The sequence below is a fragment of the Budorcas taxicolor genome, chromosome 7 (assembly GCF_023091745.1).
Source record: "Budorcas taxicolor isolate Tak-1 chromosome 7, Takin1.1, whole genome shotgun sequence".
NCBI classification, from domain to species: domain Eukaryota; kingdom Metazoa; phylum Chordata; class Mammalia; order Artiodactyla; family Bovidae; genus Budorcas; species Budorcas taxicolor.
The window spans coordinates 21,416,651-21,431,870 of record NC_068916.1 but is presented as its reverse complement, the minus strand read 5'-3'; the positions used below and the strand labels follow the sequence as shown (position 1 = coordinate 21,431,870).

At 58.5% G+C, this 15,220-nt stretch overlaps 1 protein-coding gene across 1 annotated transcript in view; it reads right to left on the bottom strand.

The window, feature by feature from the left end:
- AP3D1 (adaptor related protein complex 3 subunit delta 1) overlaps window positions 1-15,220 on the bottom strand; it is a 33,202-nt gene that overhangs the window by 3,139 nt on the left and 14,843 nt on the right. The window contains exons 6-31 of the mRNA XM_052642893.1: window positions 13,795-13,924; window positions 13,238-13,377; window positions 13,044-13,117; window positions 11,979-12,028; window positions 11,055-11,104; window positions 10,916-10,964; window positions 10,106-10,251; window positions 9,885-10,033; window positions 9,571-9,801; window positions 9,199-9,430; window positions 8,272-8,417; window positions 7,761-7,902; window positions 7,290-7,361; window positions 6,684-6,759; window positions 6,240-6,439; window positions 5,923-5,996; window positions 5,561-5,732; window positions 5,161-5,217; window positions 4,556-4,663; window positions 4,238-4,387; window positions 4,017-4,064; window positions 3,678-3,867; window positions 3,458-3,546; window positions 3,264-3,349; window positions 2,594-2,715; window positions 2,412-2,491 (exon numbers count right to left, since the gene is read on the bottom strand). Of these exons, the coding sequence (XP_052498853.1) occupies window positions 2,412-2,491; window positions 2,594-2,715; window positions 3,264-3,349; window positions 3,458-3,546; window positions 3,678-3,867; window positions 4,017-4,064; window positions 4,238-4,387; window positions 4,556-4,663; window positions 5,161-5,217; window positions 5,561-5,732; window positions 5,923-5,996; window positions 6,240-6,439; window positions 6,684-6,759; window positions 7,290-7,361; window positions 7,761-7,902; window positions 8,272-8,417; window positions 9,199-9,430; window positions 9,571-9,801; window positions 9,885-10,033; window positions 10,106-10,251; window positions 10,916-10,964; window positions 11,055-11,104; window positions 11,979-12,028; window positions 13,044-13,117; window positions 13,238-13,377; window positions 13,795-13,924 (3,063 nt within the window). The remainder of the gene's footprint in view (window positions 1-2,411; window positions 2,492-2,593; window positions 2,716-3,263; window positions 3,350-3,457; window positions 3,547-3,677; window positions 3,868-4,016; window positions 4,065-4,237; window positions 4,388-4,555; window positions 4,664-5,160; window positions 5,218-5,560; window positions 5,733-5,922; window positions 5,997-6,239; window positions 6,440-6,683; window positions 6,760-7,289; window positions 7,362-7,760; window positions 7,903-8,271; window positions 8,418-9,198; window positions 9,431-9,570; window positions 9,802-9,884; window positions 10,034-10,105; window positions 10,252-10,915; window positions 10,965-11,054; window positions 11,105-11,978; window positions 12,029-13,043; window positions 13,118-13,237; window positions 13,378-13,794; window positions 13,925-15,220) is intronic.

Sequence of the window (15,220 nt, the reverse complement as noted above, 5' to 3'; positions counted from 1 at the left end):
AAATGACAGCAAGAGGGCTTCCCTGGTAGCTCAGTGGTAAAGAATCTGCCTGCCAAGGCAGAGGACATGGGTTCCATCCCTGGTCTGGAGAGATCCCACATGCTGAGGGGCAATCAAGCCCGTGTGCCACAACTAGAGAATGGCCCATGCAGCAACAAAGACCCAGCAGTGCTACAAGTAAGTAAATAAATGTGAAGTGAGAGTCCCTCAGTCGTGTCTGACTCTGTGACCCCATGGACTGTACAGTCCATGGAATTCTCCAAGCCAGAATATTCGAGTGGGTAGACTTTCCCTTTTCCAGGAGATCTTCCCAACACAGGGATCAAATCTAGGTCTCCAACACTGCAGGTGGATTCTTTACCAGCTGAGCCACAAGGGAAGCCCAAGAATACTGGAGTAGTAAGCCTATCCCCTTTTCCAGATCTTCCCGACCCAGGAGTCCAACCGGGGTCTCCTATACATTGCAGGCAGATTCTTTCCAACTGACCTATCAGGGAAGCCCAAGTAAATAAATAAACGTTATTAACACACACACACACACACACACAGAATGGCTGTACTGACACCAGACAAAGTGGACTTCAGAGCAAAGACACACCACAGGACAGAGACAAACACACCAACTGGTGAGGGGATCCACTCGCTCAGATCCACGATTCTAACGGCCCACAGTCAGTAGACCAGCGGACCACCACTGGCTTCATGTTCCTTGCTCACTCATGGAGGACTGGCAGAGAGAAAATCTGCAAGGATCCAGAAGAATCAAAAGCAGTCAACCAGCAGGATCTGGGTAACACACATATCACAGGAACACCTGCAGAACAGCTGTCCAGAGGGAGCACACTCAGGACAGAGCTCCAGTCTCAGCACCTTTCAGAGGCCTGAGAGGTCACACCAGAAACCAAGGGCCAGGAAGCAACAGGGAACTCTCCCAATGCTTAGAAATAAGTCCACAGGTCAGTGAGGAGGTAGTGATAGAAATTAGAAAGTATTTGGAACTGTATACACATGAAAATGAATCATAAAATCCTGTGGGGTTCAGCTAAACAAGTATTTAGAGAAAAGTTCCTAACATTAAAGACTTTATTAGAAGAGACAGGCCTGTTGGAAAGGTCTAAGTTTTCACCTTATGTATTTGCAAAAGAGCAAAATAAATCCAAAGCAGGCAGAAATAAAGAGATATGCAGCAATATTCAGTAAAAAAATTTTTTCTTTTTTGGCTATACCTCATTGCTTGTGGGGACTTCCCAAATGGCTCAGTGTGGTCAAGAACCCACCTGCCAAAGCAGGAGACACAGGAGACCTGAGTTCAATCCCTGGGTCAGTAAGATCCCCTGGAGAAGGGAATGGCAACTCACTCCAGCATTCTTGCCTAGAGAATCCCATGGACAGAGGAGCCTCACGGGCTGCAGCCCAAGGGGTTGCAAAGAGCAGAACACAACTGATCACACATGCACTGCATTGCCATTGCTTGTGGGATCTCAGTTCCCCAACCAGGAATCAAACCCAGTCCCTGGCAGTGAAAGTGCAGAGTTCTAACCACTGGACCTCCAAGGAATTCTCCAACTCTTCAAAAAAATTGGCTACTAAACTGATCTTCCAAAATGGATAAATAAGCCTTCTAGCCAAGATAACCAAGAAAAAGGAAAGGAGACAATTACCAATATCAGGAATGAAAGCTTTTATCACCACTGATCCCTCAGACACTAAAAGGAAAAGAACCAGATGACTTGATCCACCATCACCCCCATAATCCAGATGAAACCAACCACTTCTTTGAAGACTACAAACTACTGAAACTCACACAGTAAGAAACAGACAAAGGAAGGAACCCTGAAAGTATCAAAGAAACAGGATTTCCCTGGTGGTCCAGTGGACAGGACTCCACCTGCCAATGCAGAGAACACAGATTCCATCCCCAGTCTGGGAAGATCCCACCTGCTAAGGGGCAACTACGCCCGTGTGCCTAGAGTCCGTGCTCCTCAACAAGAGAAGCATGCAATGAGAAGTCCTTGCACCAAAACTAGAGCGTAGTCCCTGCTCACTGCAACTAGAGAAAGCCTGCAGCAAGCAACAAAGACCTGGAGCAACCAAAAATAAATTTTTAAAAAAGAATAAAGCAGTTATGAAAAAAAAGAAACTGAACTTGCAGATAAAAACTTTTCAGAAAAGAACTCCCTACACCCAGATGCCTTCCTTGAATTCTACAATAATATGCCACAAGAAACACACTGACTAAACATGACCTCTTCCAGGAGATGTGAAAGGAGGGAACGCGCCAGGCGGAGGAAAGGCCGACACTGCTCAGGAGCACAGGGTCAGAGCCTTCAGCAAAATCATCTCAGAGCAGAGCAGCTCCGCTGGAGGACAGTGGTGAAGCTGGACAGGCCCTCCAGACCCTGAGGGCTCACCTTCTTCACCAGGAGGCAGACGTGGTGGCCCTGGATGGAGCGGCTGTACATGGAGGCGCAGGAGTCCACTCGCTCCACAACTGCAAGAGAGGGCGATGTGAGGCTGGGCCAGCCCCAGGGAGTGGGGGAGGCCCATGTGCGGGAAGAAGGCCAAGCAGTCTATCAGCTATGTCCAGTCTTACCAGAAAAACGGTGATGAAAACAGATCTTTGCCAAGAGGTTATGGAATGACATACTAATGCCATCCACCTTGATCGAGCTCATGCTCAGGTCCCCAGACTCCAGCAACTTGGCAAAGGCATCGCTGTGGGAAGGACAGAGAGAGGGTGGCAACAGGGGGCCCCGCCCAGGGGTGGGCGCCTCCTCTGAGGGCCTGTGGCTCAGGGTCTGCACTAGTCCTGTAAGAACTCAACACCTGAACAGTGTCCCCAAAGCCCCTAAGTTTCAGCCCTAACACCCAGGCCGTGGGAATGCGACTGGGTTTGGTGACAGAACCCCAATGCAATGTCATAGGGGTCCTGGTGTGAACAGGAGGTCAGGACGCAGATGTGCGAGAAGGACGAGCATGTGTGCCCACAGAGGAGGGCAGCCATCTGCATGCCACTGTGCAAGGCCTCAAGAGGACCCAGCCCTGCCCATGTTCTGGGTCTGGAGTCCAGCGTCTGGTCCAGGGAAGGATGCCAGGCCTGTTGTTTGGGCTGCTGGGGATGTGTTGAGCCTGAGGTGCCAGCCGGTCACCTGACACCCCGCCCACATCCTCTCCTCAGGTCAGAGAGCATTGTGGAGATGACTGTCTGGAGACCCCCATGGTAGGAAAGCAGGGAGCTGGGGGCAGGAGGGAGGGCAGCGCACCTGTAGCATGGTGTGGTGACCAGGTACGAGGTGCAGGTGAAGTGCAGTTTGAAGTCAAGCTTCTCGTGGGTGGAGCCTTCGTCGTTCTGTGGGGCAGAGGGGGTGCAGGGTGAGGGGGCGCAGGGCGAGGGGGTGCGGGGCAGGGCCTTTGAGCTTGGGTGCATGACTGACCCTTGGGGCACCCACCCCTGTACCTTGGCAATGAAAGACAGGGTCCCCTTGAGCTTCTGGGCCATGACAATGCTCTGAATGGTGAACACAAATTGGGCCTCGTTGGAAATACCTGGTGCGGGCAAGACACGGGCCTGAGGAGTGGTGCAGGATGCCGTCACCTAGGCAGGCGGCGGGGAGTTAAGGCTGCCAGGATCTGTCCCCAGCACTGCTGTCCCAGGCCGCTGAGCCAGGCTCACTTACCAGGAGGCAGCTGGAAAGGCACGGGGACACCGTCGTGGACCGAGGAGCCCTCAGGCCGGGCCAGCCGGGCATTGAGTGAGTCCAGCACATTGAGCTCCATGCTCTTGAGAAAGCTGTCGCTCTGGTTCTCCAGGACCACGGAGACTGTGACCTGGCTGTCCTTCTGTAGGCTGCCCTGCACGTCGTACGTCTGTAGAGCAGGACCCAGGGTCAGTGGTGCAGGGGAGCCACTGGGGACCCCATGCCTAGAGAGTGTGGGCACCCCTTCACGTCCAGAGAAAGGAGCCCTAAGCCTCAAGCACTCTTGGCCCCACCTCCTGAAAGTCAAGCTTCGCTTACCATCTTGATGTAAGAATTTTCAGCCAGAAGGGTATAGCTGGACATGGGCTGTGGACAAAAGAGAAACATGTCAGCTCTGGGCAGTGAGGACCTGAGAGTGATGGTGAGGGCTGCTGGGGGGCCCCCCCCATCAGGAAACATCAGGAGCGTGAGAATGGGGGGACAGGGAGACCCCACGTCCCAGAGGCTTCCAGCACCGGCTGGGTTGGGAGGACCCTCACCGGGAGGGGCTCCTCATCCAGTGTGCCATTCTCCATGGGCTCAGCAGCCTCCTCGTCCGTTGGCGGCACCTTCTTCTTGGACTTCCTCTTGTCCTTGGGCCGCTCCTCCTTGTCTTTCTTGTGTTTCTTCTTCTTGTGCTTGGAGGGTTTCTGGAGCGGGAACAGGCCTGAGTCAGCCCTGGGCTCCTCTAACGAGCCACAGCCCAACAGCACTGCGCAATTAGGACCCAGCGAGCTTGGCAACAGGAGACTGCTGTTAGGAGCCCCAGCAGTGCGGGAGCGCCGCCCCCAGCCCAGCCCCCGCACACGCGCCCCCACCTTCTCCAGGTCCTGCTCCCTGTCCTCATCGGCGTCCTGTTCCTCTCCCCGGGGCTCCTCCTGCCCCGCCTTCAGGACAGTGACTGTGGTGTTCACCTCCAGCTCTTCCTATGGGGGGCCAGGCCGGGGTTGGTGGTGGGGGACTTCAAAGGCAGCCAAGGCCCAGGATGGGGAGTCCTGCGCCCCCTGACCTGCCTTGCCCTGGAATACCCTGCCCTGATAAGCCTCCCTCCTGACGGTGTATGGCTCCCCCTCCAAGTGCTGGTGGCCAGCACACAGGAGAGGAGGCCTGGCATGAGGCTGGCTAGCACTGATGCAGAAGACCCCAGAGCCACCAGGCCCCAGACACAGACACGAAGCCACTGCCCAAGGCTGCTGCCTGGCTCTGAGACAAGGGCCCACCACGAAACCATTGCCTGCACAAGACCCTGAGCATGGGACTAAGCCGGCCCAGACCTGGCTGGTCTACCTGAGGATCACCCCACATCCCTCTGCCCCCAGTGAGTGGGGGCCCCCTAATGCCTCTAAGCTATCCAAGGCTGAAAAGCACGGGTGTCCAGCTGAGGAGCACTTGCAGTCAGCGCAAGTCACAACCAGGCTCTTACCGGGGCTGGTGTGGCAGCAGGTGGCGTAGTAGACAGCCAGAAGTCCAAGTCCTCACCCTGAAACCACAGGAACACAGGCCTTTAGCTGGAGAAGCTGGACGGGCCCTGAGAAGGCGCGGCGGCCCTGACAGGCACAGGACACTAAGCCCCACAGGACCTGAGTGCGCTGGGAGCCAGTGGTGACTCCAGCTCTCTTGCCATGGGTCCAGGCACCTACCGGAACCACACATCCAGGCAAAGTCGTGCTGCTCGGGAGCGAGGTAACACAACCTGTGCGTGGTAGCTCTGCCAAACCCTCCCTCCATGTGCAGGACACGCACACCATGGGGGAAGGGAGGTAACAGCCCAGGACATCCCTGCCCCACCCCGTCTGATAAGACAAGTGAGCCTGGCCTCTCACCTTCTCCACCTTCTTCTTCTTCTCCCGCTCCTTCTCCTTGTGCTTCTTCTCCTTCTTCTTGGGTTTCTTGCTCTTCTTCTCCACGAGGGGGACATCCTCTTTCTCAGGGGACTTGGAGGTCTCAGCGTTTCTGTGTTTCTGGACGGGCAGCTTCTCACTATCAGCTAGGGGCCTGGAGGTGGTCACAGAATGAGTGGCCTGGGATGAGGCCTGGAGGGAAGTAGCCCACTATGCTGCTGGGACCCTTACCCCAGGCCATGCTGAGCAATCAAGAGAGGACAGGGGGAGGGACCACGATGTGGGGAACCCAGGCCACGTCCAGCCCCATGGGCAGCTGCCCTGGCCTTACTCCCAGTACTTACTTATCCAGGTCGATGTCCAGGGCCCTGTAAGGGTCATTGGGATCTTTGTCGTCCTCGTCACTGGGCAGGGCGTTCTGAGGGATGACAGGAATGCTGTGTCTGGATCAACCCACCCTCCCCACAACCCCACTGGGCCCCGCCTCCCTTCTCAGAGACAACCAGCAGGTCCACACCCATGAGAGCACCTGATCTGGGGCCTGGCGCTCAGCGTGAGCGGTGGATCAGACAGCTGATGGAACAGAAGTGCAGGAGGTGCTCACCTCGCACAGGGCAGAGCTGACCAGGGGCCCAGGGGCGGGGCGGGGCGGGCAACTGACCTCAGGCATCTCCTCGGTGACAATGTCCACGCGCTGGGCAGGTGCGATGTCCTCATCACTCTCCGTGTGTAGCGAGCTGTGACGCCGCGTGCCACGGCGCTCGCGCTCCCGCTTCTTCTTCTTCCGTTTATCCTTCTCCAGCCGTTGCCGGTGCCGCCTCTCCTCCTCCAGCTTTACGTACTGGTCTGATAGGGGCATCCCTGCTGGGACGTGGGTGCTCACCCCACAGCCTGAGAGCCACGCCCTGCCCCCACCTGGGGGACACTGCCCTGACTACTGGGATGCAGACAGGGGGCCCAGGGCGGTGTGGGGCTAGACCTAGGGACCCGTGTACACGACCCCTGCTGGCAGGGCAATGGGGGGGAGGATGCTGGCTGGACAGAGCCAGAGCTGGGGCAGGTCTGAAGCTGGTCCGCAACACCCTCACCCCACGCTGACACTTGCCTGGCACCTTCAAAGGCACCGAGAGGTCGATCTGCACCACGGGGATGTGCTCCACGCCTGGCGCGTCCTGATACCGCTGTGGGGAGACAGCAAGGCTGATCACCACGCAGGGCAGAGGGCCCAGCATGACGCTGAAGCTGCAGAGCAGGGCTCAGGGAGAGGGGCGGGTCTGTCAGTGCAGGGAGTACAGGACGGGAGCAAGACTTGTCCGTTTTTTCATTTGAATCTTTTTTCAAGTTGAAAGTCATACTTCGGAAGCACAGAAACACAGGGCTTCCTGCCTCTGGAAAGCGGGCATCAGCAAGCCTGACACATGTGGAGCCATGTCTCCCTGGGGGAGCCCAAGGCAGCCGACAGGTCTGCTGGCTGGAGGGGGACAGATGGTGGCAGTGGCACCTGCAAAAACCCCATGTCCCTCGTGCTCACTCGCTTCCCGCTAAGGCAGAGGAGCCTGAGCTCAACCACGCAGAACTTCCTCCCCGCTTGTTGCTACTGGGGGCACCTTGTGGTCCTGCCCCTGGACCTGCTGACAGCCTCACACGGCCCAGAGATGGAGAGCAGATGGGGCCCTGGCCCGTTCCTCCAGAACAAGGAGTCCAGCCTTACCTTCTGGGGGGACGGGGAACTCTTGATGTAAAACGGGTTGTTGGCCTGCTCTTGCCTGCGGGCCTCGCGGCGCTGCGGGACAGGATTCAGTGAGCACATCAGTGGGTGTATGGAGTGCTCGCCCTGCACCCTCCCAGACTACCTGCACAAGCCAGACCTAGGGGACAGGACCCCTCGCCACTTTCACTGTTGGCTTTGGGCCAACAGAGAGGGAAGCCAGCATGGGGAGGGGTGAAGAGGGGCGGCCAGTGGGACCACCCGGGAGCTCCATGGCTGGGGCAGGGGAGGAGCAGAGGGAACGATGCACGTCTCATACCCAAGTCCGCACGTTGTCCCCAGGCCCCACACCCAAAAGGGCAACGGTCAGGACCCACAGCTCTCCCTGGGGAGCTCTGGCCCAAGAGAACAAGCCCACCCAAGGTCTGCCCAGAGGGGCATGGGCCACAGGCCAGAGTGACTGCCCTGCCTCACCCGGGCCAGCTCCTGCTCATCTGCCTCGGGCGCCCGTGGCTTGGTGTGTCGCTGCTCCTCGTCCTGGAACATGGCCTTGGGCTTCTCATCCTCAGACTCGCTGTCCGAGAGCGGCTCGTTAATCCAGGCATCCAGGTCCAGGCTGTGGGACACAGGGGTCACATGGTGGCTCTGGCTTGCAGGCCCGGCCCTGGACACTGCTGTCCCCTTGGAGACCAGGACATGAAGGCCAGGCAGCGGCTGTGGGCACAGAGGACAGACCAAGGACGGTGAAGCTTGACTGCCCCAAGGTCGACAGGCAAGGACCGCCCACTTACCTTCTCAGGGACGGCACCAGGGTGGGGACAGCAGAGCCCCAGAGAAGCAGCCAAGCACCCTGCACTGTGTAAGGAGTTGGTCTCCTGATCTCAGGGAACGTCCTTCCGTTCCCTCCACCACTACTGGCTGGACAGAAGCCTAGGGGGCCCCTCATGCCACCTGGCCCCAGGTCCTCTAATGGCCGCACACTTACCCTTCGGGGACTGGAACCTTCTTCTGTGCCTTGGGAGCCACCGGGTTCAGTTCCCCGGCAAAGAGGGCACTCACTTCCTCTGCCACCGGCACGTCCTTGGCCTGAAGCTTCTGCACGTGCTTGACCAGCTGCAAGATGCAGGATGCCTGTGGGGGCCCCAGAGGAGTCAGGAGGGGACCCCGGAGGACCGGCCCTGAAGGCCACTCAGCCCTTACAGGGCACAGCACACACAGACACCTCGCTGCTCCTGACTAGAGCCTGGCTGAGAATGTCTGGAAGGCTCTATGAGGAGCCACTTGGCCATGGGGCCTAGCCAGAAAAACACAGACCTATTGCCATTTCCTTCAGAAGGAGTTAGTGACAGAAACCGGGTTCTGAGCAAGATGAAGGGTTAACGGGGCTGAAGAAGTGCCACCCCATTGGGCAATCGCTCCAAGAACATTGTCCCCGACCTCTGGGAGGCACCAGGGTGCCTCCTCTCGGCTCCAGGGATGGGACCACAGCCAACCCGGGCTCGCGGCCCTCAGCCGACAGACAAGCTCATGCCCAACACCTGACCACGACTGCAGAGACCACTGGGGCCTGCATCACCATAGGGCTCATGAAACAAGCTGCCGGGCCACCAGTGCCCAGCTGCCACCCCAAGCTCTCGTGAACCAGCTCTCCTCCACCCTCCGTCGGCACCCACCAGGATCCGCGGTCACCTTTGCTGCATCTCCCTCGGGCTGACCACTCACGTTCCACGGCCTCCCACTCCCTCACCGTCTCCCATCCCCACTGTCCCCCGCCAGGCTAATCCTATGGGACCACCTGGGGCCTCCCCAGCACAGGGGCTCTAAACTGGCCAGCCCTGCCCCTGGCCAAGAGTGGGGAACCACAAAAGGGCCCCCCCCTGAACTGCCCTCAGATGGACAAGCCACTGCTCACCCGCTCCTGGACCTCCAGGTCCGCACTCTGCACGAACTGTGGCAGCCGCTCCACCAGGAGCTGGGTGACCTCCTGGGCTGCGGACGCATCTGCCGCCTGCTCCTTTTGCTGCAAGATGGCCGCATACAGTTTGACCACGTTCTGCACGTACACCGCCTGGATGTGTCCGGGCAGCGTGGTGACCTTGGGCCGCAGCATGGCCTCCAGTGTCTGCTGGGGCTCCTGCAGGTGTCTGGGGGATGGGAGGGTTGGTGAGTGGCCACCCCAACAGCTCCGTGTCCCAGGCTCCTGCCACCCGCTGTGATCCCCCACCTGGCGCTGGGGCTCAGGGAGGGGACCTGGAGGAAGAGACCACGGCCACCCTCCACTCACTCGGAGAACTCCCCGCAAATCCAGGCAGCCGCGTAGAGCACCTCACAGATGCCGCTGCGCTGCGGGCTGCTGGCCACCAGGTGGGCGCTGTCAAGCAGCGCGGACATCTGTGCCACGGCGAACCTGCGGATGGCCTTCACGCGGATGGCCACATCCAGCATCTGTGCTGCAATGAGGTGGCCGTGGCGGGTGCCCTCCAGCCGCGTCAGTTCCACGAGGATACTGATGTACCTGCGAGACGGGGTCTGTGAAGGGCCCCGCCAGCCCCACCGCCACCCGCCACCCGCCACCCTGCCCCGGCCCCCAGGCCGCACCACTCGAAGTTGGTGATGTGCTGATAGTTGGACTGGCTGCAGATGTCGATGATCTTGGTGAGCAGCTCGTCACGGTAGGTCGTGCCCTCGGCCTTGTCCACGTGGGTCATCAGCTTCTTGACGATCTCCATCAGGTTCTTCTTGGACACCTGGGGGCAGCGACAGTGAGGGAGGGGCCAGGCCGGCAGGGGGGCAGTGTGGGCGGCAGGGCAGGCACGCACCATTCCATACAGGAGATCGAGGGCCCGCAGGCGGATGGACTCATCCTTGTCGTCCAGGCACTGCAGCACGAGATCCTTGTGTGCCTGCACAGACTTGGGGTGCGTCCTCAGGATCTTGGACATGGCCAGGAGCCCCAGGTACTTCACTGCAGAGACAGTGGGCAGCTGTCACACCTGCACGAGGTTCGGGGGCGAGGCCAGGCTGCAGCTACACCCCAACCACCTGGGCACTGTCGGCCACATCTCCCAGGGACCAGGCTCCCCTCACTGCCAACCTCTAGCACCCCAAACACATGACTGTCTACGCCAGGGGAAGCCAACTGGGCCACAGGTAAGGTCCAGCCACAGCCCGTATCCACAGCAGCATCACTGGCACGTGACATGCCTGCCAGCACCCGCCAGGCAACTTCTATGCTACCCTGGCAGAGACCATACGACCTGCAGAGTTGACCTGAGTTACTCCCTGGCCCTTCCTAGGAAGAATCTGGTGACCTCTGCTCAAAACCAACAGATCTGGAGCGCCACCAGGAGTGCCTGTCTGGTTAATCTCCAAGGAGACTGCAGGCCCATGGGGAGGTCTGCCAACGCCCGGCCTGCTCCTACCAGGCCTTGGTGCACCCTTGACGTCTCCCCTGTGCTGCCATAGCCTCCCCACCCCTCCCTGCAGTCAGGTCCTGCCTCCCCATGGATGCAGGCACAGGGCTGAGTTCAAAGACACTTTCAATGGGCAAAGGGCTGAGCCACACAGCAAGACACCAGGCCACTGTGCAGATGTGTAGCAGCACCCCCAGGCCCTGACGAGCAACTCACAGTTCTGATCGGAGTCTTCTATCAATATCCTCAATTTCTGAACGCAGAGCTACAAAGAGAAGAGTAATACTGGTCACATCTATGCCCCCATGGAATTGTGACCTGGAGCCAGGAGGGGAGCCTGGGTCCTGGGACATACCTGGATGCTGGCGCTGTGGTTGGGCATGCCGGATGACAGGGAGATGAGCACTGAAACAGACCACTGAGTGAGGGCCCACGTGACTGGCCCGGGGAGCAAACCACAGGGCCCGGGGACCCAAGGCCCCTGTCGGGGGCAGGCCCGTAGGCCACCCTGCCTGGGACCTGCTGACTGTGATGTGCGATGAACAGGCCATCTCCTATCTGCATCCTCACTCACTCTGCCCATGGCCAGCGCCGGGGCTGTCTGCGGTCCCGCCCCACCTCAGTCCTCCTTGTGGACCTTCCCACACAAAAGGGCCACTCTCCAGCCAGCCTCCCCTGCTCCCAAGTCCCATGCTCGCCCTTCCTTTCTGTGACCGTTGCTGATCCTCGGTGATACTCATGGCCCATGCAGTGGTCATGAGCGTGGGCCCGGGGCCAGTTTCCTGAGCCTCGCTGAACTTATAGCTGCCCGTGGGTCTCTGAGAAGCAGCCCAAACTCCGGGCAGGGACAGCCAACGAGACACTGAATCCTCCGGCCACCACCTCCCTCTTCTCACCTATAGGAAATGGGGCTGCAGGGACAAGTGACCCACAGCTAACGGGCTCCAGCAGATTGTGTGGGGAGGGCATACAGGTACCCTCCAAGGACCCTCCTGGCTGCAGCTCCTATACAGGACATCACACGAGAAGCAGCCTGAGGCCTGCTCCAGGAAGACGGTCTTGCTGGTGGCGGTGCAGCGTTTATCAATGGAGCCTGAGGCAGCAAAGGATCTGGCCACAGCAGTGTCCAGTTGCTGACAGGTCCACAGGGCCAGGCCAGGCAACTTCCCAAGTGGGAACCTCAACTCCAGGGGTGTCTGCACCTGCTGGTGAGGTCCTGGGAACAGCCCCCTAGCCGGCGACAGCACCCTGATCCAGAGCAGGTCACCCCAGCACTCACCTGCGATGACGGTGTTGACACACTCGTAAAGAAGGGACATGGCAGACGTGCTGGAGACGGAAACAGAGGAGCCGGGAAGACGGAGGCTGCCTGCCTCCCTTTCACCCAACAAGATCCCCAGGGAACTGTCTCAGGGAAAACACTGAGCCCAAGGACTCATCTTCTGATTCTGTGAACCCCATGAAGAGAAGCCAAGTTCCCCAAAGGGCCCTCTCTAGCAGCCCAGACCCCGCTAGCTGGTTTCACTCTGACAGGGAGGTGGCCTGACCTGGCAGGAGGAATACAGAGTCGCAACCCACCCTAGCCCCCTGCCAGGTCACTCAGGCACCAGGTGTGTCCACCCACTCCACTCTGATATTCTCAGTGATGCTTTAGTTCAAACCCCCAAAGGTCAAGAGAATGGGCCACCAGAGTCGGGCCACAAAACAGGTCTCGAGACCGAGGGCCTCACATGAAGGCTTTGAAAACCATGGCTACTTCATAATGACTACTGATTTGTTTCAAACAACAACAGGGGCTTCCCTGGGTGGTCCAGTGGTTAAGACTTCACGCTCCTAATACAGGGGGCCCAGGTTCGATTCCTGGTTGGGGAACTAGATCCTGCATGCTGCAACATGCAGTTCCATGTGAACAAGAGTTCACATTCTGCAACTAAAGACTCAGTGCCACAACTAACACCCGTCAGTCAAATAAACATATAAATAATAGCAGAGCCAACAGTGTCCTAAGCCATTGGCCACCTCCCAGGGGATCCCAGGAGCACGATCTCCTGGCACTTGGAAGCTTAATCCCCACGATTCAACCACAGGCACCCCAAGTTTCCTACAACATTCTAGAACTGGGTGGGGACACCGTCACCTCAGGCTATTCAACTCGACCAGTGAGAACCCCTGTGCCCCAGAGCTAAGCAGGACAGCTCTCCCCACTGACCTAACTGTGGCTGTTCGCAGACTGAGGAAAGGAGCGCCCAAGGACATGGCTCCAGGCTATGGCAGACCTGCAGGCCTGCTTGCCACTCCCCCCATCCCTCCTGGGGGCGCCCTCCCACACCGGCCCCAGGCCTACCTGTGGATCAGGTTGGTGAGAGGCTCGATCAGCTTCTTGCCCAACCTTGGCTCCAAGGGGGTCAGAGCACCAAACTAGGGGATGAAGAGGCTAGCAGTCACTCACAGCAGGGATGGGACAGTGGTCTGGGGCCCTCAGCAAGGACACCCAGAGGCCCTCTGGCAGTGGGTGGGGCAGGCCAGGAGAACACCTACCAGTTTGATAATCTTAATGAGGACCCAGTTGTTGGTGGAAGAGGTCATGAGCTTGAAAAAGAGTGGGGCAAGGGAAAGGTAGTTCTTGGGGTTGCGTCTGGCCAGCTCGCAGATGACGTTGACTGCTGCCGACTGGACTCCTGAGGAGGGAGGGCTCCCATCAGTAACACAGTGTCCTCCAAAGCAGGTGGCCCCCCACGCACTATGGCCTATGGGCACGGCTCCCCCCAACCACCTCGAGGGGTGTCCCCAGAGGGTCAGTCACTCAAGGTATAGGACACCCACCCCACAAAACAACATCCCAAGGAGTGACTGTGGGGTCTGCTGCCCCAGAAGCAACGCCACCCCAGGAGAGGAATGAACACCCACACCACCCAGGGCTTGGTTTCTAAATCCCACACCAAAAACACAGGAACAGGGTGGTCTGGAGAAGGGTGGACTCCAGGTTGGTGGGAAAGTAGAGGAGGGTCGAGGACAGGGTCCCAAGGCCTAGCACCCCTCCACAGGCCCTCAGTTACATGGGCCCCACAGGGCCTTTCTAACTCAAATCAACATACCAGGGTCGGGATCCTCCAGCTTCTCCTTCAGGCGGGGGAAGGCAGGGCGCAGGGACTCAGGGTACTTCAGGAACACCTTGTACATGATCAGCACCGCCTTCTTCCGGATATACGGCTTGGTGTGTGACATCTGTGGGGCAGACGGCATAGGTCTCCCTGCTGACGTCCCTGTGCCCCGCACCCCTCACCTCCTTATCTCACCTTCTACTCCCGGCTCAACTCCTGCTCTCCTCCCACTACCCTGTCTCACTCCTGGCCCCCACCCCCTGCTCATCCCCCACCCCCCTCACCTCTACTCCTTCCTGTGTTCATCTCCCACATCTGCCCGCATCTCATCTCTATCACCTGAAGGAAAACCCTCTCTCCAACTTAACTGGCTCCTGGTCTCTGAGCCCTGTCTGCACATTTACTCTACTGCCCTCCTCCCCACCAAGCCCAGGACCACACAACAGGGTCTTAGAATCAAATCCTGCCTCCCTGAGTCCACGACCCCACCCTGCCCTCTGGAGGCCGAGGTCCACCTCCACTGTCAGCCCTGGCCATGAGATCCTTTGGTCACCGAGGCCTGTCCCCAGGGCAGGATGCTGCTCTGCAACCCAACATGGGACCTCAGAGCTCCTGCCCTGCTTTCAGGACTGTGCTCTGGCCACGAGGGCCTCTTGTCTGTAGGTGGGCACACTCCTCACCTGTTGGGGCCCTGGGAACCTGGCCTGAGAAAGCTGCCCTGCCCTCTAGACCCAGCACCAAGCCAAATCCCTATCGCCCTCCCGTGGGCGTGTGACCACCATCACCTGAATGGGTCCTCACGCCTCCTAAAGTGGGCCAGAGGATCAGTGCTGTTGGCTTTGTCAGCCAGGGTCTCTTTGTCAGCCAGAGTCTGCCCTGGCCGCTGGGAAGCCCAGGGACACGATGTGGACAAAGGGGCGGGAGCATGTGTGGACACATCATTTACAACAGGCCCCGGACCTAGAAGCTGACTCTACTCACAGCCTTTAAGACTGCAAACCAAGACTGGAGCACCCACACAGCAAACAGGCTACGTCTGGACAGAACGCTCCGGGAGGGATGCACCGCCCTCGCACATGCTGTGACATGGTCAGATGGGGAGCCTCCCAATCACGGAGAATGAGGCATTGGCGACCCTCTCAGGGCCATGAGGTCTTTGTTCTTTTGTGGTTGTTTTAGAGTCAAATCCAGTTTTATTTTTCTTTCCTTCTTATTTTTACTAGAGTTGAGGGCTGCGATTTCTAAGAACACATCCACATTTCACAACAAGGTTCCTGCCCGCCCTAGAAATCAAAGCTGGCTGGGAATTCTGCTTTTCAGATGAACAGAGCCACTAGACATCAGACTGCACCCAAATGAAGATAAAAGGTGTCCTGGACAGAGACCACCTGACCGTGCTGCCCACTGAGACCACTACCAC